Genomic DNA, 26,793 nt, shown 5'->3' on the forward strand with positions numbered 1-26,793 from the left:
TTCGGGAATCGTCTTAAGCCGAAACATTTTGCATGAGAAAACAAGGACTACGGGTCTGGGGGAAGGGAGAGCCCCCCTGGAATGGGGTGGGCGCTTTAGGGGGCCGAGATCCCCCGGGAGCGCGGGTGGGCCGGGAGCCAGCGCGGGCAGCGCTCCGTGCCGCCTCCCTGCCTCCATCCCCTCCCCCTTCCCCTGCAGCGCGGGCTTTTCCGAATTTCCCGGCGGCCCAATGAGCGGCTGCGGCTTCTCCCGGCGCCAATCCCGGGCAGCTCCCGCGCCGCCCCGCCCTTCCCGCCGCCCCGCCCGGCCGAGCTGCGCCGCCAGCCGCGGAGAGCCGCGCTGGGCGCTCCCGCCCGCCGCCCGCCCCGGCGAGCGCCTCCTGCGGAAAGTAGGTCGGTGAAATCACGCAGAAATGGAGAGCTGCCCCGCGCCGGCGAGCGGGAGGGTCACTGCCAGGGAAGCGAGGAGCCGCGCTGACAGTTCCCTGCTGCGGTCGCTGAGAGGGGCGGCAGTCGCGTCCGTGCCGCTCGGAATCGCGCTGATTTAGAGCAACGAGAGGAACCTCCACGCCCCAGAAAGGTACCCGCCCTTAATCAGTCCCTTTAACATATACACCCGCTTGCGGTGCTCAAAAAGAAAAAAAAAAAAAAAAGGAAAAAAAAGAAAAAGCAACCTTTAGAAAGTGTTTTCGCCGGGAATGTAAACTTTTATTTTTCCAAGTCTTAGTGTAAAACCAGGGCCGGAAGTTTAGCGTCCCATCCACTCCACAGACTTACGTCCCACACGGATAGTGGCGAATAGTTGGCTCTGCTGCAGGCACGGAGCTCAGTGACGGAGTGTATCAGCCCTTTTGGGGACAATAGTGGGTGGCTCTTAAAAGAGCCGTTGGGTTTAAAAGTATTTCCACTTCAACACTTCATTTCTTCGGTGCTGCCTTCTTTGCCTTCGCTGCTTTGGGCTTAGCTGCCTTGGGCTTGGCTGCTTTGGGCTTCACCGCCTTTGCCTTAGCCGGGCTCTTCGCTGCCGCCGCCGCTTTTTTGGGCTTGGCAGCTTTTGTCGCCTTCTTGGGGCTCTTGGCCGCTTTCTTGGCCGCTGCAGCCGCCGGCTTCTTGGCTTTCTTGGGGCTCTTCTTCACCGCCGCCGCCTTCTTGGGCTTCTTGGCGGCGCTGGCGGGTTTCTTCGCCGCCGGCTTCTTGGGCTTGGCTGCAGCTGTTCTCTTCCTGGGGGCTTTTTCCTTCACTTCCCCGGGCTTCTTGCTGAGGCGGAAAGAGCCGGAGGCGCCGGTGCCCTTGGTCTGCACCAGGGTGCCCTTGCTGACGAGGCTCTTGAGCCCCAGCTTGATGCGGCTGTTGTTCTTCTCCACATCGTAGCCGCCGGCGGCCAGCGCCTTCTTGAGCGCGGCGAGCGAGAGCCCCTTGCGCTCCTTGGAGGCGGCCACGGCCTTGGTGATCAGCTCGGTGACGCTGGGCCCCGCGGGCTTGCGGGCCTTGGAGCCGCTCGCCGCCTTCTTCGGCTTCTTGGCGGCGGCCTTGGCGGCCGGGGCCGCGACGGCGGGAGCGGCGGCGGGAGCGGTCTCCGACATCGCTGCAGAGACTTCTTCCTAATCAAAAGAAAGTAATTGGGCTACAGTAACCCCGATGCCTGAATTTATAGCGAAGCGGTGATCTGTGATTGGTGCTTTGCAGAGCCCGCCTAACTGTTAGCCAGGAAGAGCTTTTCCTCCTCCGAGTCTGTGTTTCTTCGGAGTTATAAATTCATATTTTTCGTAAAACGAGTGCCGCAAAATCACCCCAGTTTCTTCGGAGAGTGAAGAGAAGACGGTGGACTTTCATTCGGGCAAGTTTCTTGCTGTTTGGTCCACAGATGGGAGAGAAAAGCTGTTTTAAACCCCGCGTTGTGAAGCCAGAAAGACCCCGGGAACGGCAAACTTTTGTTTTTCCTTCTAAATTAAAATAAAACACGTAGATAAAAAGTCTCCCCCGTAATGCAGGCTTACTCTTTGGGGGGTTTTCTTCAGATTAGGACAGAAACCGAGTGAGCAGCTTAAGTATTTTTGTCGTAAATTGGTTTCAAAGACAAGGAAGTAACACAATTTCATGGCTAAGCTTTGAATATGGATAAAGATTCGGCTCTCTTAACCATATCTTTAACTATTAAGGACACGGTATTTCAACATATTTTCTTGTTTGGGGAAAGGAAGAGACCTTCAGAGGAATATAAATACTGTTGAAAAGTGTTTGGAACTTGCCAGGGCGATGCTTTTTGTTGTTGGGGGTTTTTTGTGTTGTTTTGTTTTGTTTTTTTGTGTGGTGCTTTATAAGTGGATAGAAAGATTTTGATATTTTTACAAGTAGTCTGTCTGTAAAATGAAGCTGTTAATGCCTAGTTAATGCCTAGAAATCCCAGATAAATGGGTAGTTTAATGCTTTCTCTGTTACAATAGTGGATGCTATACTTTATGACTTATAAACATCAGAGGCAGACTTGGAGAGGAAAAAATGTCTAACAGGTATAGATACACTAATATGAATTATATGCCACTCAAACAATTATGGGGCCAGCTGAAGCATCATTTATCACCCAATAAATTAAATACTGTGGAAATCTGGCCTTCCTGAATATAATGCTTCAGTTTCACTATAACTTACAAATATTTGGACACTGACTGTTGTGGTTTTGTGAAGGTTTTTTGTTTGTTTTGGTTTTATGTTTTGTTTTGCTTTTATTTTTTCCCATAGTTTTCATATTCCTCCAATTATTTTCTTTAAAGGAAAAAACTCACTATTGAGGCTTCCATCCCAAGCCTAATAATACTGAAATAATTTTCAGACAATCCTCATAAATCAGAATCAGTTTTAATTATCATAATCCTGCTTAATTATTGAGTTTTATAAAGTGACCATAGAAATTAATTAAAACTTTTAAGGACTGCAATGAATTGTTTGGGCTAATTTTTTTTTTAATAAGTAAAAAGACAAAGGCCTCAATTGGTTTCTAACTAAAAAGCAGCCACATTTTTTCCCCCTTTGTTTTGAAAGAACAAGTTAAGATCAAACTTAATATTTTACCACACTGTACTTTATGAAAAATTTTCATGCAAAATGTCAGTGGGCTATTACAACAAAGGAACATCTTTTCTAGCCTGGATAAATTTGAGATTCAAGATGACATGAGGTATGTTACAAAGGGCCCTGACATGCATTTTGATACATTAAATGTTGAAGACACAAAGTTATACTTGACAGCAAGAAGTTTTAATTTAAATGAGAGAGGTTAAAAAGATAATGATACAGTAGACACATCAAAATTACAAATCAAAACAATAAACTGTGGCTCTTCCATATTCTCTTTTATTTCTATTTTTATTTTGTTGTGCTTACATGCAGGTGAAGTAATAAATACTCTGAAGGAAAGGAAGAGAGATTGGAAAAAAATTAGGCCTGACGGTACTCCACGGTAAAAAACAGACTGAAAGGGATATGGAAGTGGGCTGTGAGATCTGCCATGCCTCTCCTGAACGTGACATTGGTCCCACAAAAACAACTGCACCGAGTCCACAGGAGCCATAGATTTTGCAAGCTTAGTGTGGCAAGTCGTTTGAGAGGTAAAAAAAAAGTATTTGGTTTGGTGGGATGAGGGCATTATGCATATTTTCCAGTCTAGATGAAGAAAGATAAAGCAGAATGTGACTGTGAGCGATACAAGAGGGAGCAGGGAAGCGTTGCCATCCATCCTGCTCTGTTTAACGTGATGTGCATTCTTCTGAGAATAAAGGCTGCACGACGCCTAATGTGCTTTAATCCCTGCAGCTTTGACAGTTTGGTGTTAGAGCTCTGTGGCTGCTTTATTACACTTGAAAGCGGCCAAGGCGCTGGGAGCTCCGGGGAGGGACAATAGCCGCTCCTACAGGAACGCAGCCGCAGCCCCGGGGCTCCCCTCGCACTCACCTTTGAGCTCCCAGCTTGCTGTGGGCAAACCTGTTCTCAGCCCATCGGGAGAGGAGAGCTTTCCTTCCCTTCCCCCAGGAACAGACCCGAGGTTAGGGATAAAGACAAGATGCAAAGTGGTGGGAGATGTTAGATCACCCTCCCTGGGTAGCACAGTCCTTAGAACTCCACCTGCAGCCCATGGGGATTGCTGTCCCTGCTCCGTGCTAAGTTTTAAAGGCACGGGAACGTTTCTGGGTGGTTATTTTGTTTGGATCCTTCTGTTTTGTTTTTGTAAGCAAAGCATATGAAGAGGATTGTGAAAATTGTCATGTTATGTTTCAATGTCATATTTCAAGGGTGGAATGTAGGACTTCTCTCACTTTTGGTTCTGGGTGCATCCCTGTAAATCCCTCGCGTTCCCTGCTCCCTGTTTGGAGTTGCACTTCTGCTGTCCTTTGCTTTTTCCTACATTGGAAGTCTTGGCAGTTGGCCTCCGGCACTGTGTGTCAGCATCCTTTATTGTATCTTTTCTTTAACCATCACACTGGCTCTTATCTGCAGAGAATTATCCCTGGCCTACTTCTGAGGACACAAAATGTTCCTGGTCTCACCATCCATTTCTGGGGAAGGCCATTTTTTTTCCCCCGATTCTTTCTTTTTTTTTTTTTTTTTTCTTTTTTTCTTTTCTTTTTTTTTTTGTGTGTTAATAAAGAGAGGGGATTTAGAAATATGAGTTGGTGTGAGAAGGGGAGGCTTTTTAAGGATTATTCCTGCACTCTGGCCCAAGCAAAGATACTTTCTATTTAATTGGGTAAAACAAACTTGTGAATTGCTTTGAGCAATTTTCAGATTTGCGCTGCTGGAAATAGCTGTTGAATGCAACACTGAACCACAATGAAAATTCTCATATTTTAGAGACTGATCATTAAAAATAACATTGACATTGCCTTGGGTGTTTTACTGATAAGAGAAAAAACACAAAACAAAGCAAGCATCTGAGCACATAATTTATGAAAACAGTGGTAGATTAGGGAACAATTTTTTTAACCAGAAAGAGAAACTTTCTTTGTTGAACAAAATTACTTGAAAATAAATAAAGTTTTGAGAGTGAACCAGTAATAAAAATTGTTTGCAGTTTCCATGTCAAGAGATGATATTTAAATGCGACCCATTTAATAATTAATAAGTAACAACAAATATTTTAATTAATTAAGCAGCAAACATTTTTCAGTATTCTCCCTGGTTTCCTTTCCAAGCACCCTGTACAATTATTGTCTCTGTTTATCTCTAACCTAGGAACTCAAACAATTTTTTTTCCCTTTTTAAATGTGCACCCAAAACACGGCCTCATTCCCTTGCACCACCACACTCATGCCCAGATTTCCTTGCTCAGCTGTGCAGGTGCTAGTGCAGGTTACAGAGGAACCTACAAAATGACAAAGTATTTTCTAATGCAGGGATCTTCCAAACAGAAATATTTCATATATAATGTAAGAATTCCTAAGACTGTAGAGAAAAAACTGTTCTTCTTGTCAAGAGAGAAGCTTTTCAAGGAGGAAAAACATTAGACAAATAAAGGCAAATAAGACATCCAGACTGCAGGAGGAGAGCAATCTATATAAGATGATTAGACAAATTTAGCTGAAAACCTACACTTAATTAAAATTACTATAGTTAGGACAGTGAAGATTCAGAGAAATTGAAAATTTTTAACTGAAGCATGCTGTCTTCTTAATAAATTGTAATTTAGCAGTTGCTCAAGTAATCACTCTCAATATTAGTAATAAAAACACCATAACAAGGTCAAAAGTCATCAGTCAGGTTTCTGTCATGCTGAAAATATATTGACAATACTGATTCAGCAACAGCAATGTTTATATGAAGGGAAGATTAAGATTCAAGGTGTCACAGAGTTTCAGTAGTAAAGAAGCCCACATCCTTTTAGTTACACTTCACCTAGGCTAACAAAAGTTTATGGAGAGTTATTTCAGCATTAGGACAATTACATCTAAAAAATGTATCTCATTTTTTAATCTAACACCTAATGCAGTAGCTCCTGGCCATGCTCAAAGAAGGATCAGCTGGAGCAGGGGGACACTAAATCCTCTATGGGGAGCATACTCCAAGAAATTATTTCTTACATTTAAATAGAACTTCCTGTGTTTCACTTTGTGTCCATTGCCTCTTTACCTGGGCAGTACTGAGACTGGATCTTTGTCCTCTATTCCCCCCAGAGGATATCTGAACATTAGTAAGACACTCCTCTCGTGAGAGATGCTCCAGTCCCTTGATCATCTTCGTGGCCCTTCACTGGTCCCACTCCAGCTCTGTTCGTGTCTCTGAGGCACTGCGAAGGCCAGAACTGGACACAGAACTCTGCTTTCTCTCACCAGTGCTGAGTGAAACAATTATTTCCCTCAATACCATTTTGCACATTGTCCTTCTTTGGGTTAATTTGTGAAGCCCATGTATAGAGTAACCCTGAGTGACACTCCCACGACTTTGTAAATTTTGGCAGTTCAATAGAGACAGCTTCAAAACCCACTTCAACCTCTCACACAGTCCTTAGTTTCAAGGCTTGTCAAGATGAGTTTGAGCAGCCCCAGTTTGGCTCGGTGCTCATGCTGTATGTGACTGAAGGATTTGTTAAGGTTAGTTAGAGTCCCAGCAAAACTTAAATTCCTGCAGTCTGGAGTGATCAAAAGGTGACTGACTGATCCAAGAAGTGACTCTTCTGCCATAACTGCTAAATGTTTGCCAGCCAGCAAAAAAGGGCTGTGCATTATAATGAGTGACCCCCCCCCCCCAAATCTTCTCTTCTCCCCCATATAATGAGAGCCTAAAACACCAAAATATTCCTCCTAGCTTCTGAAAGCCTTTGGATCAGAGATCCTCTTCTAAACAAAGTTCACTTCACTTCTCTCCATCCACCCATCCATGGGACTGAGAATTATTGCTAGCAGTAGTAGTAGTAGTGTTGGTAAGCTTAGGAACCTCAGTAATGAGCAGGATTCTGTGTTACCTTGTTCCACAGACCAACTAACTTTGTATTGATTTCTGAAGAAAGCTGAAGAAAAAGAAGAAGAAGGTAAGTGCAGAAAGATGAAGAAACATAGGGATCTACATGCAAAAATATGGAAATGAAACACTACCTGCAACCTTTACAGAGTGCCTGGAAAGAACTGGAATGTGGTATTTGAAACTATGTGACATGCTCTCTGTCCTCCCAGGGGTGCACAACAGAGTACATTTTAATTTTTTCTTTTTTTGTGATGGATATTGTATATACTGATTTAGTCAGAAATGCAAATTGAAATTATGCCATCCATACAGAATAACTCTGTCCTACCCCTTCAGGGAGACCCAGGACGTACATGCTGTTGGATGCCATTTCCTAAGATATCTAAAGTAATTCCAGCCCTTTGTTCTGAGTGGAGGGAAGTTGGATGCTGAAAGTTTTCCTGGGACAATATGCTGCAGGCCCAGCTATGCACCCAGACTGTGCAGCCTCTCTTACTCTTTTAGTTTCTGAGGAGTATGGCCAAGACCTAAGCACAAAATCAGTCATTTTGGGCTACAGATTAATGCATTTCTTGGGTTACAGACTCAGCACACACTGAGGAAGGGATAAATCATTGATGTTGAGTTGTAGTAATTACAAGGTCAAACAGTGTCAGGGAAAATATGAATAAAATTTAGAATTTACACTACTCAAAACATATATAAAGGAAGAAATTAAAACCATGTTTAATAAGCTTCTCCCAAAATTTTCTTTAGGAACAGTCTCAGTACAGGGCTCAATGTTTTTCTAGAACTTGCTGATGCACTACAGATTTTCTCTCAGTTTTATTTTGTTTCATTTTAGAAAAGTATTAGAAATTAAAGTAATAATCAGGAAACACCAACAATTCCAGAGTAGAAATTCATATGTAAATGTTTATGTTTGTCAACTATGAAATTAAAGCACAGTCTCAAACAGCCTAGGGCTGCAGGGATCAGTCCTAGGCCTGGTATAGTTTTATTTATGATTTGAATTATAGTCTACAGAGCTTGCATATAGATACTGTGAGTATCAACTAGGAAAAAAATAATTAAAATGTTTGAGGACATTTTTTGTATTGAAAATTGCTGGATAAGAGACACTACCTTCAAAGACATGTTAGATTCTTCACCTGGAATAAACTATCAGCTTTATAAATATTAGGAAATATTGCAAAAGTGCTACAGTCAGCAGGAGCTGACAAGCACCTCAGTAGATCTGGATCTTCAGATGGTAGTTCTGTGTTGATAATGAATCAAACCAGTATGTTGGCAGAAAAGGATCACAGTGACTTCTTCCCTGAGACAGCTGGAGAAGATCTTTGCAGACAGGAATGGTCTAATAGGAGAAAACTCCTATTTGGAGTTTTAGGCCTTTTTTTAATTCCAAATTTCAGGTAATGAGAAGTGAACAATAAGTCAATACACAGAAGGGAGAAATAGCGATTTTCAGATGTCTAAAAATTCTTCCCTGATGAAAAGGCAAGTGTTATTGAAGTACCCTGACTGAAAGAGAATGCTGCAAAACTAAAGTTTCTCCTTAAACATTTAAAACATTATGAGCAAGGAAGCCATTTTTCCTTAATATACATTGTTGAAAGTAAAGGAACCGATGTTCTTTGCAGCAAGTTAGCAGTAAGGAATTAACTTCTAATATGGAGTGGAAAATGTTACAGGGAATGTCAGCACTCTCCAAGAAGCAGAGTGATTACATCTCAGAAATAAAATGGGTTCTGTTGACTTGATAGTGGATGGAGTGCAACAAAAATTGCTCATGTCTAGGTATAGGTCATTATCACTGAACTGTTGATTAAAGATTATCTGTGTGGAAAAAGGAGGAAACTTGTATGCAATATACTTGACATTTCAATATATTTTTGGAACCATCTTCCAAGTGTTCTTGTTTGGGTTCAGAGCAACAACAGGCGGGATCAGCAGGCTCTTAGATATTTGAAAATTGTCTGTAGCACAGGGCCAAGGGGTTGTAGTCAAAAACTTAGTGTTTGCAGACAACCAGTTATCAAAACAGTGCTCCAGGGCTGGTATTATTTAGTGTTTTCTGGAACAACCTGGGTGCTGAGGCAGAGTGTGCACTTAGCTAGTGTGGCAAGCACAAAGTGAAGATGGCTAGACGGGGTCAAAAGAAATACTTTCAGACAAAAGAGATGTTAATAAACTTGAGGCATGGGCTGACAGAAATCTTGTGCAGTTTGTTGAAGAGAAGTGCCAAGTTGTGCACATGAAGGCACTTGCATGCTACTGCCTCAGCAGAGCCCAGGGATGGCTGGTCTGACCTGGGCAGGACCTGGACATTGTGGGGAATTCCATAACTGCTCTATCCTTAAGGATGAGCTGCTTTGTCCAGAGCATGACCACGAATAAATCCCTGTAAGTGCCTGGGGTTTTCAACTGGAATTTTTCTGTTTTCCAACCAAGTATTGCTGTAACAAAAACAGAGCACAGCAGCAGTGTCTGGAGTCACTAACCAAAGGCACATTGCCATTTTTCAGAGTTGGTTTCCTGCAGAAACGCATAGCCCAAGACAATATTCAATAAATTCCTACAAGGGTGCTCACATTAGATTTGCACTTGGAAAACCATGCCCCAGAGAGAGCATTTGGACAAGGCAGCACTTCAGCTGCTTTTAAGTGCTTGCAGCCCTGTGAGGGTTGGCAGAGTTCAGCTGAAAAACGTGCGGCCCAGCCCAGCTCTGCATGAGCCCAGGCAACAAGAGGGGCTCAGCTACTCATTCTCAGCTGTGCAAAAAATGTGGTGCTTACAATTCTTCCTGGAATCATCTTTCTAGCTTAACCAAGGGACTGTGCATCGTGAGACCTGTGCTGCTTCAGTCAAAACGCCAGTTTAGGAAGAAGAGAAAGGATTGAGAGAAGCAAAGCTCCTGAGCATCCGTGCGAGCTGGGGCTGCTGAGTAGCTGGTTTGCTGCTTACTGTGTCTGTGCCAGAATGCAGGAGTAGATTTGCCTGGGTGCTGCTGGGCTCAGAGCTCCAAGGCCGCCCTGGAGCACTTGTTAGATAGAGCACTCTGGTGCTTTCCTCAGAGAAGCCAGGAATGCTGTGGCCATGGCCAGAATTTGCTCAATGTTGTTGTCCTTGCCCCCCCGTACAGGTTATTGACCCTGTTCCTTCTCTCCTATATCTTGTGAAGAACTGGGTATTTCATTAAATTCCCAACACCCCAAACCTCATCTAGGAGTTCCTGCAGCCTTTTTTTCCTGGAGCTATTAAGCTGTACCAGCTGTTCCAGCTGTTCACTGAGCCTGCAAGGCCTCAGCTCGTGCATGGAGTGATGGGGGTGAGGCCCGTGCAGAGACTCAGACAGCATGCCCACAAGACAATTTTTGGAAGATTTTGCCTCTCTGTGGATCATCTGATCTGTAAGCCACTCTGTGTGAATGGCAAACTGCATCTCAAAGGTCAGCCTAAGGTGCTGGGCCATGACAGAGGTCTTTTCTTGATTTATCAATCCCTGTGTATTTTCTGAATTTGGCAGCAAGAAGGAAGTTGGAAAGAGCCCAAACCAGGGCTAAAGCCCAAACTCTTATCTCTGACCAGCTGCAGTGGTTAAATAAAGAGATGAGAATGGGTCTCTCCACCTCTGACTGACTGAATTAGCAGGGAAAGGCAGGGAAAATACTAAATTAGTTATCAGTGTAGCAGTCACTAAACAAAATTTGTGGCATTTGCTACTTTTGCTTGGACAGCATAAAGCATTTCTGCACTTATGCTGCTGCCAGAAGATTCCATCCAAATGGTAAATCCACACATGCAAATATTGACTTTTGTGCCTCAGTCTCAAAATCAGAGCTTTCTGTGCTTAAAAAATTTCTTACCAAAGTGACGTGGGCTGCTCTATTTTAGTAAGCACAGCTTTCTAGCACGGCTGAACTGAAGGTGTGCTGTGTGGGCACGGGGATGCAGAGAACAAAGACCACTGGGGTAGATTCAGTAGCTCAAGGACTGCCAGAGAGGTGAGATCTTGTGCAGTTTACAGCCCTTTGTGGAGGCAGGTCCTGGCTGATCCCATCTCCATGCTCTAGCAGTTGAGTACTCTCCATCCAGGTTCTTTAAGATATTACATGAGGAGGCTTTGATGTTTAATTTTAAATTTTCGTAATGAGCATATTTAGTGTTAGATTGTATTTTTAATTAGCAGAAGGATACATTACTGAAATTGCAGCCAAGCATAACAAAGCATTTCCAAAGAACAGTTGAATCACAGTAGAAACGAAATTCTCATTACACGTCCAAATATGCCCAATATCAATGCTGCCCCCTGCCCAGTCCCTGGGGGGAATAGGTTGGTTGAAATCATCTCGAGTGTGTTGCTATCTCCAAACTCTTCTATTTGTTCTCCAGTTTTTACCAGTTGCTGATCCATGTGTACACGGCCCGTCCCCCCCAGCCCTCATTTTCATCTGCCTTGCTCAGGAAGAAGTCAGTTTTTGTTGATCATCTGAGGAAATCTGATGATTCACTGGTGCAGCTCTCTTGTGTAAAACCATGGTAACCCCTCCGTCTCCCTGATGTCGAAATAAGCACAGATTTCTTCCCAGTGCCTCACTCCTCCAGCTCGTGGGGGTTCTGCCTTTCTCCTCTCTTGTGGTAACAGGCTGGTCCAGCAGAAGTGCCCAGGTTTGCAGTGCAAGGGAAGGATTTATTTATTCCCTCCAGATGGGATCTGTGTTTCCAGCATGGCAGATGACAGGGGCATGAAGGCAGTGCAAAGCAGGATCTGCACAGCCTGGCTCCTTCAGAGGGCTTGGTGCCTTTCCATTCCTCCTTGGAGAGTGACACAGAACATTTCAAAGGGGGAAGGAGGCACCAGCTGGCAATGGGTGGAAAATAAGGAATACAAAAAAATTATACAATACTTACCCTAAATACAAAACTATTAGTTTGAAAGTACAAACATATTTCCAGAATTTTATTCATATATATTCTTAAAATATAATGTCTGGCAATATTTTTCTTGACTAATGTTGACCTAAATTCAAAGTGACATGCAATGAATTATTTTTTTAAACTTTAACACTATGAAAGAGTACATAGAAATTACATTTTCCTTCAATACATAAAAGCACAAGAGAAGAACAACATCATTTTGAGATCAGATTTTCAGCTGAATCAGCTCAGGATGTTTTTACATGATGACATTTGGAACATCCTAAGACCACTCCTGACTTTCACAGAAGATAATTCAGAATATCAGTATTGATATACATACACACACACATAAACACACACACACACACACACACACACACACAAAGATTAAATAGAAAAGCCTAATCTCTAGTAAAAAGCAGAGTAATTTCTTTATTAATCAAGGAGCAGAAATTTCAGTCTATAGTTATAGTAAAAGTAATTTTGCAAAAAAATTAAAGTCCAAAAAATCACCACACTGCAGTAACTCAAAATGAGCAAAATTAACAGAAGTCACAAACTAATATAACTTTAATAATACGAAAAAGTTTCTATTTCACCTTCGGGTTAATATGTGATTACAGACAAAACGTTGCTGATGTAAAATTGGAATAGTTAAAAATGGGAGGTAAAGATCAAAATAAAGAAACGAATAAAATTAAATATTGGAAAATTGGAAAAATTATTTAAAGCTGTTAAGCGATCACAGATCATTACAAATCCTGAAGCAACATTTATAGCACTTTGAATAAAAATTAACCTGAAGTATTAATGATCAACAGCATGAAAATAATGAAAATGTGAACTAATTCACACCAACCCCTGCCAGTGCAAATAGATATAATACGTGCATATATGCAAATGGGTTATACAAATCTGGGGGGGAAGCTTTCCAACTGTATGAACACGCGCATGGCCGGAAATCTTTTCCTGGAGGTTTGTTCATTGCTGCACTTGCCAGACTTTACAGCCCCCCAAACAGCCAACAGCGAGCGGTGTTCCGTCATCGGTGACGCAACAGGGAAATGGCGGGAACCCCGCCCCGCCTCTGTGAAGTTTTCAACCAGGTCGGACGGAACCCCATAAAAACCGCGGCGCGGGCGGCGCTGCATCAGACCAGCGGTGTCGGCAGTCCTGGTGGCAGCGGCGGCGGCGGCAGCAGCAGAAGTTCCATAATGTCTGGCAGGGGCAAGGGCGGCAAGGGGCTCGGCAAGGGCGGCGCCAAGCGGCACCGCAAGGTGCTGCGCGACAACATCCAGGGCATCACCAAGCCGGCCATCCGCCGCCTGGCTCGGCGCGGCGGCGTCAAGCGCATCTCGGGGCTCATCTACGAGGAGACGCGCGGCGTGCTCAAGGTCTTCCTGGAGAACGTCATCCGCGACGCCGTCACCTACACGGAGCACGCCAAGAGGAAGACGGTCACGGCCATGGACGTGGTCTACGCCCTCAAGCGCCAGGGCCGCACTCTCTACGGCTTCGGCGGCTAAAGCCTCGCCTGCCTGCAGCACCACCGCCACAAAATCACAAAGGCTCTTTTAAGAGCCGCACACTTTGTCTGGAAAAGAGCTGGATTGCTTTAAAAGTGATGTGTTTACTTTAAAACTTGAAATCTAATTATTTTTTGACATTTTAGTACAATAAATGCTTGTTTTAAGCATTTTTCAAAAGACTAATTTCTTTGTTAATAGTCGTTACCAACCCAGACGCGCACCTTCCTGCTCCGTGCTGGGAGCTGAAAGGTACATGGGTGTCCCTGCAGGCATCTCATTGTGGGGGGGGCGGGAATTGTCCCCCTCATGTAAACGGTAGAAGTGGATACCCATTCGTATTTAAATAATGTCTATTATAGTGCAACACGAGAGGTATCAGCTCCCTAATCCCTTCTCAATGTTAAAAAGGTCTCCTCTGTCCTCTAAATGTGGTGTGTAGGAAATCGGCCATGATTTGTGCTTTCGCCGGGTTTGAGGTTAGGAATGCGCTTCCTTTGCGTTCGGGGTGCCAGAGGCGTTCTCCGCGCCCAGGTCAGCGGGTGCCTCTCACCCCAAATCCCTTCTGCCATCGGGCTGCCGCGGCAGCTCACCCGAGTGGGAAATACTGCTCATGTACACCGCGAGGAAAGAGGAAAAGTCACCCTACGCCCCACTCTGCTTCACCAGCAACCTCAGGACACTTTACATTGGAAAGATTGAGTCATTGGAAAGCACTCGCCCTTGGATGAGACAAGTTACATTTAAAATTAATGTTGGTCCCCAAACATTTACCCCGCCTGATGAGAGTTAGATGCAGTGGAACCCAACCTCTCCCCCACCAAATCTCCCTCACAACACACAGCCCCACGCACCCTATAGTAAGGAAAACCCAAGCCCCAAAATAATGTTACGATTCCTATTTAGGAAAAAAAAATTAAAAATAGTCAATTAAAGGAAAAAAAAAAACACCTCATGAAGTCCCATTTTTGAGGGGAACTGTAGGATCGTGGAAGGGCAGGGACCGCCCTGGGAGCAGAACCGGCGGTACCGGGATCGGGATCGGGACCGGGACCGGGATCGGGATCGGGATCGGGGGGGCCGGGCGCGAGCAGCCGTTGGAAAAGGCGCGCGCGATCATGGCGGGCTTTTCGAAATTGAAAGCACCCAATCGGAGCGGCGCATTCCCGGCAGCCAATCAGAGAGCGGTGCAATCTATAAAAGCGGCTGCGGCAGCGCGGTGCCTTTATTTCAGCTGTTGGGCTCGGCAGCGGCAGCTCCCGTGTGTCCCTGAGCCATGGCGCGCACGAAGCAGACGGCGCGGAAGTCGACGGGCGGCAAGGCGCCCCGCAAGCAGCTGGCCACCAAGGCTGCCCGCAAGAGCGCGCCGGCCACGGGCGGCGTCAAGAAGCCGCACCGCTACCGGCCCGGCACGGTGGCGCTGCGCGAGATCCGGCGCTACCAGAAGTCCACGGAGCTGCTGATCCGCAAGCTGCCCTTCCAGCGCCTGGTGCGCGAGATCGCGCAGGACTTCAAGACCGACCTGCGCTTCCAGAGCTCGGCCGTCATGGCGCTGCAGGAGGCCAGCGAGGCCTACCTGGTGGGGCTCTTCGAGGACACCAACCTCTGCGCCATCCACGCCAAGCGCGTCACCATCATGCCCAAGGACATCCAGCTGGCCCGCCGCATCCGCGGAGAGCGCGCCTGAGCCCCTGCCCCGGGTGCTCTCCGTGTGATCCTGACTTTTCTCCACACCCTAAAGGCTCTTTTAAGAGCCACTACATGGCACAAGAGAGTTGAAACACTGCTTTCCTTATACTTTCTTAAAAGTCAATAATTCTGACATTCTTGAAGGTAATTGCATTTCCAATGTAAGCATGCTAGCAATTTTAAGTCCTTAAGCTGCTTTCCCATTTTAGGCAGTGTTGCATGCTGTTTTAGTGAGGTGTTTCCTAATGCCCATTGACCTGTACAGAGTAATTTGCACAAAGCAGATTAGTGTTCAAATACAGCAACTGGAAAATATACTAGGGCAGACAGCCTACATGTATTTTTCCCTGCCCCTTTTCCTTCCCCCCACCCCCAACTTGATACATTCTGTAGAACAGCCTATTTGGAATAGTCCAGGTTCGCTTTGAAGCATAGTGGAAGGTATAACCTGAGTTAGCACTGGAAGAAAAACATCAAGTTTCAAACAGCTTTTTATTAACTATTATACTCTTATCGTTGCTTTTACTGTGGTATACTCCTGAAATTTTAACTGCATATCAGCTGTACCTCACATAACTAACAACAGGAGTGCTAAGCAAGAATTTAGCAACAGGAGTGCTAAGATTATAAACCAGATGAAAGGATTAAAAATTGAGAAATTCAATAATTTAGCCTGGTTTTTTTCTTTTTTTTTCTTTTTTTTTTTTGGGGGGGGGGAGGGTGGGCGGTGGGGGTGAGTGAGTGGGTTGGTTTAATGTGTTAAGACTGAGGTCAGGCTGGAGAAGTGGCCAGTGAGTGCCTGGAAAGGCAAAGAGAATCCCGTGGTTGGTTGTTTCTGACAAGTCTCCTCTCTTCTGTTCTCCCAACGCACGGAGAGCACGGGCACAGGAAGTTTTGTGGCTCCTCTTTGGGACCACGTCAGCTGAGGAAAAGAAAGCGGCTGTCGGGGCTTGGCAGATTTAGCCAACAAGAGACCTGTGGGAAATAGGTTTATGCAGTTTTGAGAGTTAAAGACAAGTGGTTTGTATCTGATGACAAGAAAACTGAGTCAGTAGAGGAACACGCACCAGGAGATCAAACACCAACACTCAGCAGAATTCAGTTGATTCAATAAAACTTCATAGTCAGGAAGTTACAGCTGACCTTTAGTTCAATTTCTGGTTGTGCCAGGTCTTACACTGTCACTGTTTTAGTATTTTAGAGAGGTCAACTTTTCTACAAATTCACAAATAAAGAACTGAGATTTCTATTGATTTTGTTTCTTTGCTCTCACATTTTTTCCTCTGTCCTTGACAATGGACTCCAGCCTCTCCAAAACCCTTCTGTAAATGTCACCAGCCAAATGGTTTTGAAATTAAAATTCAAATATTAGAGTATAGCATGTGGGGATCCCTGCAAGAGGATTCATATGGTATTTTTCTGAAACAATACACACAAGGTTAACATGTTATATACAAGAAATACTCATAGCATAGTGATGGAGGTATGGAAATGAATATAAACACATCTATGTAAATGTTACATACCTGTATACACACCTTCACATTCTCTTCCTCCATTCATAAATTTCAGATCCATCCATTTCTCACCCCCCTCTGCCTCAGCACCATCTGGCATGTTTTTCTTCAGTTCCAATATTACATGGTGTATTAAATAATAGAAACTGTCTCACAGCTGGTACTAGATGATCACTCTAAGTCTCTTTTAGTTGAAATGGTTCTATTATCTTTTATTCTTTTCTTTGTCCATCACCACTTGCAGAGTGGGGTGAGAATTGATACCTGGCAGTGCTCCTGCTGGAAAAGTACAGAGACTGTGCCTAAGTGTAATTTAAAAGGAGCTCCATTATTAGAATATTAAAATTTACAATATGTCTGGTTCTCTCTCTGAGGTTCAGTAGCCTCCATCCTGATACTCCTTGTTGCTACACATTTGCAATTTATAACTGACTGAAACTTTGTGTCTAGGCCCAAATGTGAGGTCAGTAAAGGTTAAAAGGACTAAAGCCTTAGAAATGTTGCAATTGTAAATAAAGAGGCAGGGGCCACTGGTGGTTCCTTATAGTGCAAACCCAAGCTCCATAGAGAGCCTTCCCTGGTACCAATCTGTGGAAACTGCTCCCAAAAGTGAATGAGGAAATTACTCATTATGGCTGCTAAATTGATTGGAATTTAGACAGGGACTGGAAGAACTTGGGGTTCCTTCCTGTCTGGTAGTTGTAAGAACTGACATAATCATAATAGTGTTAGTAACAGCAGGAAAATTTAAAAAAAAAAATTAAAAAGAAAGAAAGAAAGAAAGAAAAAAAAAGAATAGAAAAAAAAGCAGGAAAAAAACCAACCCATCTTTTTAATGTGATCATTCTACTTTAAGAATTTTTTGGTCTCCAATCCTGTAGAGTCACACATAGTTTGGGTCAGAAGGGACTTTCAGAGGTCATCTCGTCCAACACCTCTGCAGGGATCAGGGACATCTCTGTGTTCTCAGGCTCTGTGTCAGTGATCTCCAGTAAAATTCCTAAAAGGGACTGGGTAGGATCTTACAGCATTGACGTGGTGATGCTTGTTAGAAATAATACAGAGTTTATTTATTTATTTATTTATTTATTTATTTATTTTTCCTAGTTAGTGTTCAGATGCTCTGTTACAACTGAAGAAGAAGAAAGAAAGGCTGAGATTATTCTGTTGTTTATTTTTTTCTCTGACTTTTAAGAGAAGATGGAACTTTTATGGCCTACTGAAATATTAAATTTATGTTAGTTAAAGGTTTCTTATCATGCTGCTTAATCAAAATAAGGAGAAATTTTAATCCTGCTTCACTATACACCTCTCCTTCCATTCCAACCTCCTCCTAAAAACCAGGCCACGACAATCAATAAATTCATTCAGGGAGTTTTCTGTGGGAGGAAGAAAAAAGAATGGAGAAAATTAAAAAAAAAAAAAGAAAGGGATAAAAGGCAGAACCCCCAAACAAATCTTTATCCTCTCTGACTGGCAAACTCAGCGAGTCTTTCTGCTGTCTTTTCCCAGCCCCCAGGGCTGTCTCTGCCAGGCGGGGTCTGTAGAGCAGCGTCTCCAGGCAGGCAAACAGGGCCCAGGAGCCTCTCAAGACAACAGGGGCCACCCTGGCCTCCAGCAGCTGCCTTCCAGTGCCCTCCAGGCTGCGGCGTCCCAAGTAGCAGATGTGAATTTTTGCAGATCTGGTAACTGCTCCCTGCAGAAGAAAGGGAGATGATTCCAAAAATAACTGGAGAAACATCAGCCACGAATGAATCAGAGGTTTATTTTTTAACTCCTCTTGATTCTCACTCTTGTTAGACTGACCTTGCCTCATTGTAAGAATTTGAACAAAGGCGGGTGCTTAGAAGGCTGAAAAGTGCAGGTGTGTATATCTGTCCTTCCAGAAATTCATGAAGAATGCTGAAGAACTGGCTGCAGGAATGACAACTCAGCATATATGGTGATCACTGCTGAAGAAATGCAAGTTAAAAGGCAAATACATTTACTCTTATTAGGGTAAGAACATGCACATTTTAAATCCATGATTTTTAAAAAACTTATTGAAAATATGCCTCCACCAAAACCAAACCAAATAAACTAAAACCCACAACCTTTTCCACACTAGTTTTGTATTATTATGGTAACAAACCTGGAAAATTTTGGTAAATTATCCCTTAATCCCCAGTACTTTTCAATCAGTTTCTTGCCTTTTCAGTGCTGCAAGAAGCCTCAGGCACCCTCTGCCATCAGCACGGTTGCCCATTGTTCTAACCCCAGGTATAACAATATAAATCATAGCTGAGATAATCAAAACGGATCTATTGCGATGGTTGTTCTTGTTCCGGGAGTTAAGAATTGCTGGAGCAGGGTGGCAGCCCCTCAAGGGATCTCTGTTGGCTGTGACGGTAACGAGGGACAGCAGCGCAGCGCGGGAACAGAGCACGGTAACGCGGGGAGCTCCTGCCCGTGCCTGGAACGCGCCGGGCGGGGTTTAAGGTGCAATTTCCTGAGCAGGGCTCGACCCCAGGCACAGGAGGGTCCCTGTGAGGCCCCTCCACCCCCTTCTCTCCTCAAAGCTGTGTCACATCCATCAGTCACAGGGATGTGAAAAACCCCCCCACCCTGCCCGAGGCTCTGATCACCCTCCTCCCAACTTCTACTTCACACACTACCACTACTGAGTGTTTTAAAAATCACTTATCACTTCGCGGTTTTGCGAAGCATCAGGCGTAAATTTAAAAGAAAATTTCAAGCAGCGCTGCAGCTCTTTTTGATGTGCACGTAGTGGCTCTTAAAAGAGCCTTTGGGTCTGTGTGGGGCTGCAGCAGGGGCTCAGGCGCGCTCTCCGCGGATGCGGCGGGCCAGCTGGATGTCCTTGGGCATGATGGTGACACGCTTGGCGTGGATGGCGCACAGGTTGGTGTCCTCGAAGAGCCCCACCAGGTAGGCCTCGCTGGCCTCCTGCAGCGCCATGACGGCCGAGCTCTGGAAGCGCAGGTCGGTCTTGAAGTCCTGCGCGATCTCGCGCACCAGGCGCTGGAAGGGCAGCTTGCGGATCAGCAGCTCCGTGGACTTCTGGTAGCGCCGGATCTCGCGCAGCGCCACCGTGCCGGGCCGGTAGCGGTGCGGCTTCTTGACGCCGCCCGTGGCCGGCGCGCTCTTGCGGGCAGCCTTGGTGGCCAGCTGCTTGCGGGGCGCCTTGCCGCCCGTCGACTTCCGCGCCGTCTGCTTCGTGCGCGCCATGGCTCAGGGACACAACCTCCTGCAGCAACCGAGAGGAATGAATGCGGCAGTGCTTCCAACCCCGCTATTTATAGAGCAGCCCCGTCTCTGATTGGCCGCCCGAAGCGCGCTCCCATTGGCTGCCGCGGGATGCCAGCCGGGGCTGAAGCTCCGCTCGTTTCGCTTCCGCGGCGGCTCTGCCCCTCCGCACCCGGCGGAGCGCAAAGGGCGCGGGGGCTGAAACTCCGCACTGGCACTTCATAGCTTCTGTCTTTGTGTCTTTGCTTTGGCTTGCTATTCTTAATGATGGGCCGTTCACAAAAGAAGGAAAATTTTCTTTCAGCGTGGTAGAGCTCCTTACGTGAATAGACACGTAATTCGCAAAGACACAAAGCACAGATGGGCTGGCACCGTGAAACGGGCACTCCAAAATCCAGGAGCACAGGTTGGTAGCTATGATACTATGATACAATGGACAAGCTGTAGTGATCAGCATCATTTTTAAACTACTATTTTTATGGTTTTCATGTTTTAATTTCATTAGGAAATTCTGAATAAGAAGCTTTACATGTCATCAGGCAACATCATGATGATGATACTTTGGCCATTGACTTTTTTTTTATGAAGTTAATTGAAAAGGAATACGGTATTGGTCTCCTATTTCATTTTCCCCTACTCGTGATGGTGTGGGAAATCCAGATGCAGCCACAAATACATATTGATATAATTGGCTGCAATTGCCAAATAATTTTCAAAGGTTTCATGTAACATTAAAATAGTTTTTTTTTCCTTTTGATCTCTAGGTACAACAAAATTTTTCGGGGGGGGGGGGGGGGATTCTTTTTTGTATTTATTTGTGTTGACAAAAGTATAAAAACAAGGCATCTTTTGATACATTAAGAAGAAAATGTTCCTAGGCTCATAATTTGGTTTTATTGTCCAGTCCCCTCCCATCCCTCCCTTTCCCCCCCTTTCCCCCTCCCTCCCCCTGACGCACCAAAGGATCGCTAGAAAACAGAATTAGATTTACTCCTTTATTTTAGAAGCAAATATATCATAGACAAGGTGTGCGTGTAGGGGGCAATAGAAATATCAGCAAGCATTCACCTCAGGGCAGCTGAACGATTTTTCTAGCATTAATATTCGTTAAAATTTCCTAATATTTTTTGGAAAATAATTTGGAACACAAAAGAGCCACCTTATACTGCAAAGAGAAATTCCCTGTTAGCAGTGAACTTACACATTTGAGAGATCCGCTAAAGCACAAGTAACATTGCAGTAACAGCTTTGGAAACATTTAAAACCAATGTCATCCTTCTCTTCCGACCTCTGTAACATCGTAATACAGCTCTTTTAAAGGAATAGGTGGGTGGCTCTTAAAAGAGCCTTTGGGTTTCTTGTCGCGGTGGTTCGGTAAGGCAAGGCTTTAGCCGCCGAAGCCGTAGAGAGTGCGGCCCTGGCGCTTGAGGGCGTAGACCACGTCCATGGCCGTGACCGTCTTCCTCTTGGCGTGCTCCGTGTAGGTGACGGCGTCGCGGATGACGTTCTCCAGGAAGACCTTGAGCACGCCGCGCGTCTCCTCGTAGATGAGCCCCGAGATGCGCTTGACGCCGCCGCGCCGAGCCAGGCGGCGGATGGCCGGCTTGGTGATGCCCTGGATGTTGTCGCGCAGCACCTTGCGGTGCCGCTTGGCGCCGCCCTTGCCGAGCCCCTTGCCGCCCTTGCCCCTGCCAGACATTATGGAACTTCTGCTGCTGCCGCTGCCGCCGCTGCCACCAGGACTGCCGACACCGCTGGTCTGATGTAGCGCCGCCCGCGCCGCGGTTTTTATGGGGTTCGGTCCGACCTAGTTGAAGACTGTAGAAAAGGGGGCGGGGCTTGCGTCTGGCTCCCGCCACCTCCCCGCGTTCTCTGCGGCTCAGCGGGATTTGTGTGAATTTCCCTTCCCCGAAGCACAACGGGCTCGGTGTTTCTGTCGCTTTTCGGCGTGTTTCTTGTGTTTCAGATAGCCCGGAGAGCGTGTCTGTTTTATTATAACGATTCATGTATTTTTTAAGTTTTGATTACAGCAATTGAAAAAATAAATACTGAAAAAATAAGGGTGGTTTTGCATTTCTTGGGTATTTATTAATTGTGGGTTCAGTCTCTTTAGTGGAGGAAAATGTTCTGAGATTTTGCTGTTGAAATCAAGTTGTATTTAGCAAAAAATTGTTCAATAGATTGTTTTCGATCTGAAAATTATCAGGGAGGATAACAAAAGTGTCCTGTATTGGGTGTTTGCTGTCCTCTCCCAGATATTTTTTCATTGCTTGATAGTGTTTTTTCTTTCTTACTGGCTGAGCAGCTTTTATGTAATGTGTGCCTTCATGAGGATACAACAAAAGATTGAGCAATAATCAATTTATCTTTCCTAAGACCACAGAAAGAGATTTTGCACCTGTTGGCAGAGAAATCACTGTTCACTGGCCCCTCTCTCACTGATAAATGAAAATAATTGCATCTGTCACGTGTTCCTGCACCATCTTTTCAGCACGGGCCCAAAGGAAACCCAAACGGGGCAAGGCAAATACCAAAACTCTGACAGAGACATCCTAAAATTTCAAACCTCTGACAAAGGCTCTGTTCCACAAGGAATTTTCAGTATTCTCGTCTGGGCTATGGAGATACTTCTGGAATGCAGTTGGGGTGCCAAGGCTCAGGTGTTACCTTCCCTAAGGCCAGTTTGCTCCTTTCAGGGAGGGAATTTCAGGAACCATGGACTGCTGAGGGAGACCAGGCTATCAGGAGAAATTGGGCACTCTGCAGTCAGCTCTTCTGTCACTTCCAGCAGATTTTGGGAGTAAGGTAGGTATGTCCTGCATTGCTAACAGTACACTTGGTGTCATGCTTGCAGCAGGTTTGTCACTCTGAGTACACAGGGGAGTCCCCAGAGTGTCACCAGCAGGGCAGTGTAGCACTGCAGAACTCCCTGGAGTTACTCTGCCATGAAAATGCAGCCCCTCAGTCTGTTCAAGCAGACCTCAGGGACTCTGACTCTATCACAGCTCCTCCCTAGGAACTGCTACCACTGTTACCACAATACCTCTAATGAGGCTATCACAAAATCCTGGGCAAATCACACACCTAAGCAGCTTGTGATGTATCGTACAGCTCTGTAAAGCTGAGCTTTTTTTTATTTTTTTTTCCCAAAGGAATAAAATGAAGGTACAATCTCATAACATAAATCCTGCTCCATAATGAGCTGCTTCTGCCCCAGGATCTGTGACTGACTACATAACATTTTCCTCTGTCTCTTGCTGTCTGTTTGCTTTGCAAATAATCAGAAACCATTTGGAAAAGCAAGTTTTGAGCTGAGTTCCTGCTCTTCTTCACTCACTGCTGATTCTTAATTATACATTAAATTTCATCTATTCTGTGAGGTCTGATAAAATTAAACAGTAACTTAAGATCCATTGAATCATTTCCTATGGAAGAGACATTCAAAGATCATACAGACTAACCTCTGTGTTGCATTAAGAGTACAGAAACTTGACAGAGAATGAGCACCCTTGCATTCCAGCTCATCCTCACACATCAGAGGGGCTGGGTGCAGCTGGCCTTAAGTTTTGATTCCTGCAAATTCAGCACTGTAAGCCTGGTAGTGTAAAATAAGAAACATGAGCACAGATTCACAAATAGTGCAGCTTAACATTTCAGCTCTACAGATGTGGTTGTATTGAAGAACTTCTGTAATCACAGACAGGAGAACAGAGCACTTTATTGAAGAAACTGAACTACAAATCCAGAACTGCCAGTGCTAAGTGCACTATGATAAAGCTCCAACAAGAACAATAATGTTGTGTTAACCCAGACATTACTATTATTATTGTTGTTGTTATTGTTATTATTGTTATTATTGTTATTATTTTATGCAGTTTACCAGAAAGGCCTGCCCATCTGGGAGGAGGGAGAGGAGAGTAGCCTGTTGACTGTCTCCAAGGTCTTTTTGTCTCCCTCCCAAACAGGTTAAATTTCTACCCTCCTTATCTCAAACATGATCTTATCCCACCCTCCCTCTCATGTGTGGCATGATCTAGGTGGAGAACTGAGTAGCATAGTCACATATGTGGCAGCACATACTTCGTAGAAGTTATCACCATATACAGTAGTCTGCAATTTGCTGTATAATTGACTTTATCAGGCAAAAGTTCCTGTTTTGGCCATGTGTCCTTCAAAGTTCAGATCATGACTTTGATCCAATTGTGCTGTTCCTCAGACCCAGAGTGTGGCCATCCTATCTCCCCAGGAGCTCCCCTTCAGCCCCATCATTCTCTCTGACACCAAGAACAAATCTCCTGATGTGCACGGATAACAGGAGGTGCAGTGCAGGCCACAGGCAGTGAGCTACAGCCCTTGCCTTGGCCCTTGGTTGTCATCTCACCTCCATGCTGCAGGCAAGGATTTCTTTTGCTAGATCAAGTTGCAATGTTTGATGTAAGCCATAATCCTATTATTATTTTTTACATTTCAATTCTTCCATAGCTGTTGGCAGCCCAATCCTGAAATCATTGAAAAAAGAATCCTGCAGTCACTGAGGTTTCACTGATGTCTCAGCTATTCCTGCAGGACTGATGAACAAAATTCATGTGGGAATAGAAGTTCAAAGAGATCAACAAAACTATGTGCAAAGTGAAAGTCAGAATGCAACATAACTCCAAGCCTAGAAATAATTGTCCAAAATTGAACATGGAGATCCTAGGATCCTTCACACCAAGGCCTTCATTATGCTTTGACAACATGTTAGGTAGAGGAGAGATCTCAAATTCCCACAGAAGAATATTTGATAACCCTGTGTCCAGCAGAACATTGGGTGCATTGTGATCTAGATAGTAAAAATTAAACTTGTGGAAGGAAAACTCTGTTCTGTAATCTTACTATGTGGAAGGTGTCTAGTTGAAAAGTGGTTCTGCACCCAAATTCAAGCTGGTTCAAATCGGTGCTACTGTCATGCAAGCAGCAGAGACCAGGTCTGGTATTAATGCTATTTATGTTACCCTCTTCCAGACTCCACATCTGGCTGTCCCCAGCTTCCTGCCCACACATTGTAGGTGTTTCACAACTGAAAACAGCTCCTTCCTTTTGAGAACCTGTAAACTTAATCTTTAAATGTATATAATTTACATTTTACAATTTATTTAGCCCAGGATAACAGGAAGGACTTTTTCTCTGCTTTATTCAGCTGTCATGGTTTAACCCCAGCCAGCAATTCTGCACAATGCAGCTGCTCCCTCACTGATTTCCAGAGATGGGGGAAAAAATCAGAAAAGTGAAAAAACACTTTGTGCCTTGATATCAAGACAATTTAATTGGTGAAGCAAAAGCCATGCATGCAAACAAAGGAAAACAAGGAATTCATCATTTCCCATGGGCAGACAGGGGTACAGGCACCTCCAGGAGAGCAGGGATCTGTCACCCTGATGGTGACTTGGGAACATGAAAGCCATCACTGGAATCCTCTCCTCCCTTCTTCTTCCCCACAACTTTATCTGCTGTGCACGAAACAGCACGGTTTGGAAAATCCCTTTGGGCAGCTGGGATCAGCTGTCCTGAGGGGCTGTGCCCCCTCCCAGCTCCTGGTGCACTGCTCATGGGTGAGGTGGTGCGAGAAGCAGAAAAGGCCTTGGATCTGTGTAAGCACTGCTCAGCAACAACTTCAACATCCCTGTCTTATCAACAGTTTCCAGCACAAATTTTAAACATATTTGTGCCTGAAATAACACCGTTTGCTTTTTATGGAAGTCTAGCTTCTACTTTTCTCTACCAAACACAGAAGATCTCTTAATAAATTAGTGGAACAGTTTCAATAGCAATAAAACTCCACCTTTGATGTTTTTAAGAATTGAGCCCTTAAGGGAGACTTTTTTATTGTTTTTCAAAGACATGATGAGACCAGGCAAAACAAACTCTTTCACCTGACAACTACCATAAAAGATATAGATATACACAAGTACAGGAATAACACAACCCACTAAGAGAGAATGAACACAGGGAGAAACATATGTTTGAAAATTACCTGGTTTTGTAATCTGACAGGCCATTGGGCTTTGTGGTGACTAATGCTGATGAAAAATTCTGTAACCCCATCATAAAGAAGTGTTGATCAGTAGAAAGTGACTTGTTATTCTGGGGGGAGTAACTTAAACAGAATTCTTGGCAGGTTCCTATGTCTGTTCTGCTGTATGTAGGCCTTTATCTAATTCACTGGTTCATTTTGCATTATTGGAACACCACAGACTTTTGATATTGACATTTGTTAAGTAAGCACATCTGTGAAATAAACAGCTGACCCTATGGAAGAGAAAAGAAATGAAACAAGGTCTGCCAGGTAATAAATTGCAATGCTGAACCCTTGTTTATTTGTTTTTTACCTTCTTTCTACTTTTGGGGCTGAGCATTTAATCATAAAGTATATCCTTTGGTTTTTTGTTGAAGTATGATCAGACACTAAACACCAGCACATCTTAGAAAATACTGAGCAGAGCTTATGCATTTTCTTTCTTTTGCCATTATCAAGGCATCTTAACATGCTTAATGTTAAATTAATTTAAAAATTAATGACCAAATTATGTCCAAAAAAATGTGTCATAGAAGAGTGAGATGTGTTCCCTCTTCACTGCAATCATAAATCACGAAACTGAACCTCAGTTCAGTAGGTTAGCAAGGAATTTGAGCCATGATAGCAAAAGAGTAACCCCTGAGTTTTTCTTAGGATATCAGCTTTCCTTATGTCAGGAATAGGAATCTGCTTATCAGCTAGAGAAGCCTTCTGAAGGTGCTGTGGGTCCTGAGGGACAGGCAGTGACCAGACCGTGTCAGTGACTTGGTGATTTGGTGATTTAACCTCGGCTGTTTCTGAGGGGAATCAGCCTGGAGCTGTGCACGGCTCTGCCACAGCTGAGCTCAGACTGCAGGGCCAGCAGTGCCCAAGCTCAGGGGAAAGCAGGA

At 44.6% G+C, this 26,793-nt stretch overlaps 5 protein-coding genes across 7 annotated transcripts; 2 read left to right on the forward strand and 3 right to left on the reverse strand.

Moving 5' to 3' along the window:
* Positions 1-216: 216 nt before the first annotated feature.
* LOC135300461 (histone H4-like) lies at positions 217-13,461 on the forward strand. 3 transcript variants are annotated; one of them, XM_064419930.1, is made up of 4 exons: positions 217-579; positions 3,387-3,604; positions 6,964-7,017; positions 9,775-13,461. In XM_064419930.1, the coding sequence occupies exon 4, from the start codon at positions 12,938-12,940 to the stop codon at positions 13,397-13,399; it is 462 nt and encodes a 153-aa protein (XP_064276000.1). In that variant the 5' UTR covers positions 217-579; positions 3,387-3,604; positions 6,964-7,017; positions 9,775-12,937; the 3' UTR covers positions 13,400-13,461. The 3 variants fall into 3 exon arrangements, with proteins under 3 accessions (XP_064276000.1, XP_064276001.1, XP_064275999.1); XM_064419931.1 differs by having other exon boundaries at positions 11,346-13,461; XM_064419929.1 differs by having other exon boundaries at positions 6,964-13,461.
* LOC135300457 (histone H1.10) lies at positions 686-1,614 on the reverse strand. The gene has a single exon (XM_064419926.1). The coding sequence runs from the start codon at positions 1,580-1,582 to the stop codon at positions 917-919; it is 666 nt and encodes a 221-aa protein (XP_064275996.1). The 5' UTR covers positions 1,583-1,614; the 3' UTR covers positions 686-916.
* Positions 13,462-14,649: 1,188 nt separating the features above from the next.
* Positions 14,650-15,694, forward strand: LOC135300468 (histone H3). The gene has a single exon (XM_064419937.1). The coding sequence runs from the start codon at positions 14,676-14,678 to the stop codon at positions 15,084-15,086; it is 411 nt and encodes a 136-aa protein (XP_064276007.1). The 5' UTR covers positions 14,650-14,675; the 3' UTR covers positions 15,087-15,694.
* A 3,675-nt stretch (positions 15,695-19,369) lies between these two features.
* Positions 19,370-19,847, reverse strand: LOC135300467 (histone H3). Its single transcript, XM_064419936.1, has one exon. The coding sequence runs from the start codon at positions 19,828-19,830 to the stop codon at positions 19,420-19,422; it is 411 nt and encodes a 136-aa protein (XP_064276006.1). The 5' UTR covers positions 19,831-19,847; the 3' UTR covers positions 19,370-19,419.
* A 982-nt stretch (positions 19,848-20,829) lies between these two features.
* LOC135300485 (histone H4) lies at positions 20,830-21,617 on the reverse strand. The gene has a single exon (XM_064419952.1). The coding sequence runs from the start codon at positions 21,545-21,547 to the stop codon at positions 21,236-21,238; it is 312 nt and encodes a 103-aa protein (XP_064276022.1). The 5' UTR covers positions 21,548-21,617; the 3' UTR covers positions 20,830-21,235.
* Positions 21,618-26,793: the final 5,176 nt, after the last annotated feature.

Source organism: Passer domesticus, chromosome 5 (genome assembly GCF_036417665.1).
Source record: "Passer domesticus isolate bPasDom1 chromosome 5, bPasDom1.hap1, whole genome shotgun sequence".
NCBI lineage: Eukaryota > Metazoa > Chordata > Aves > Passeriformes > Passeridae > Passer > Passer domesticus.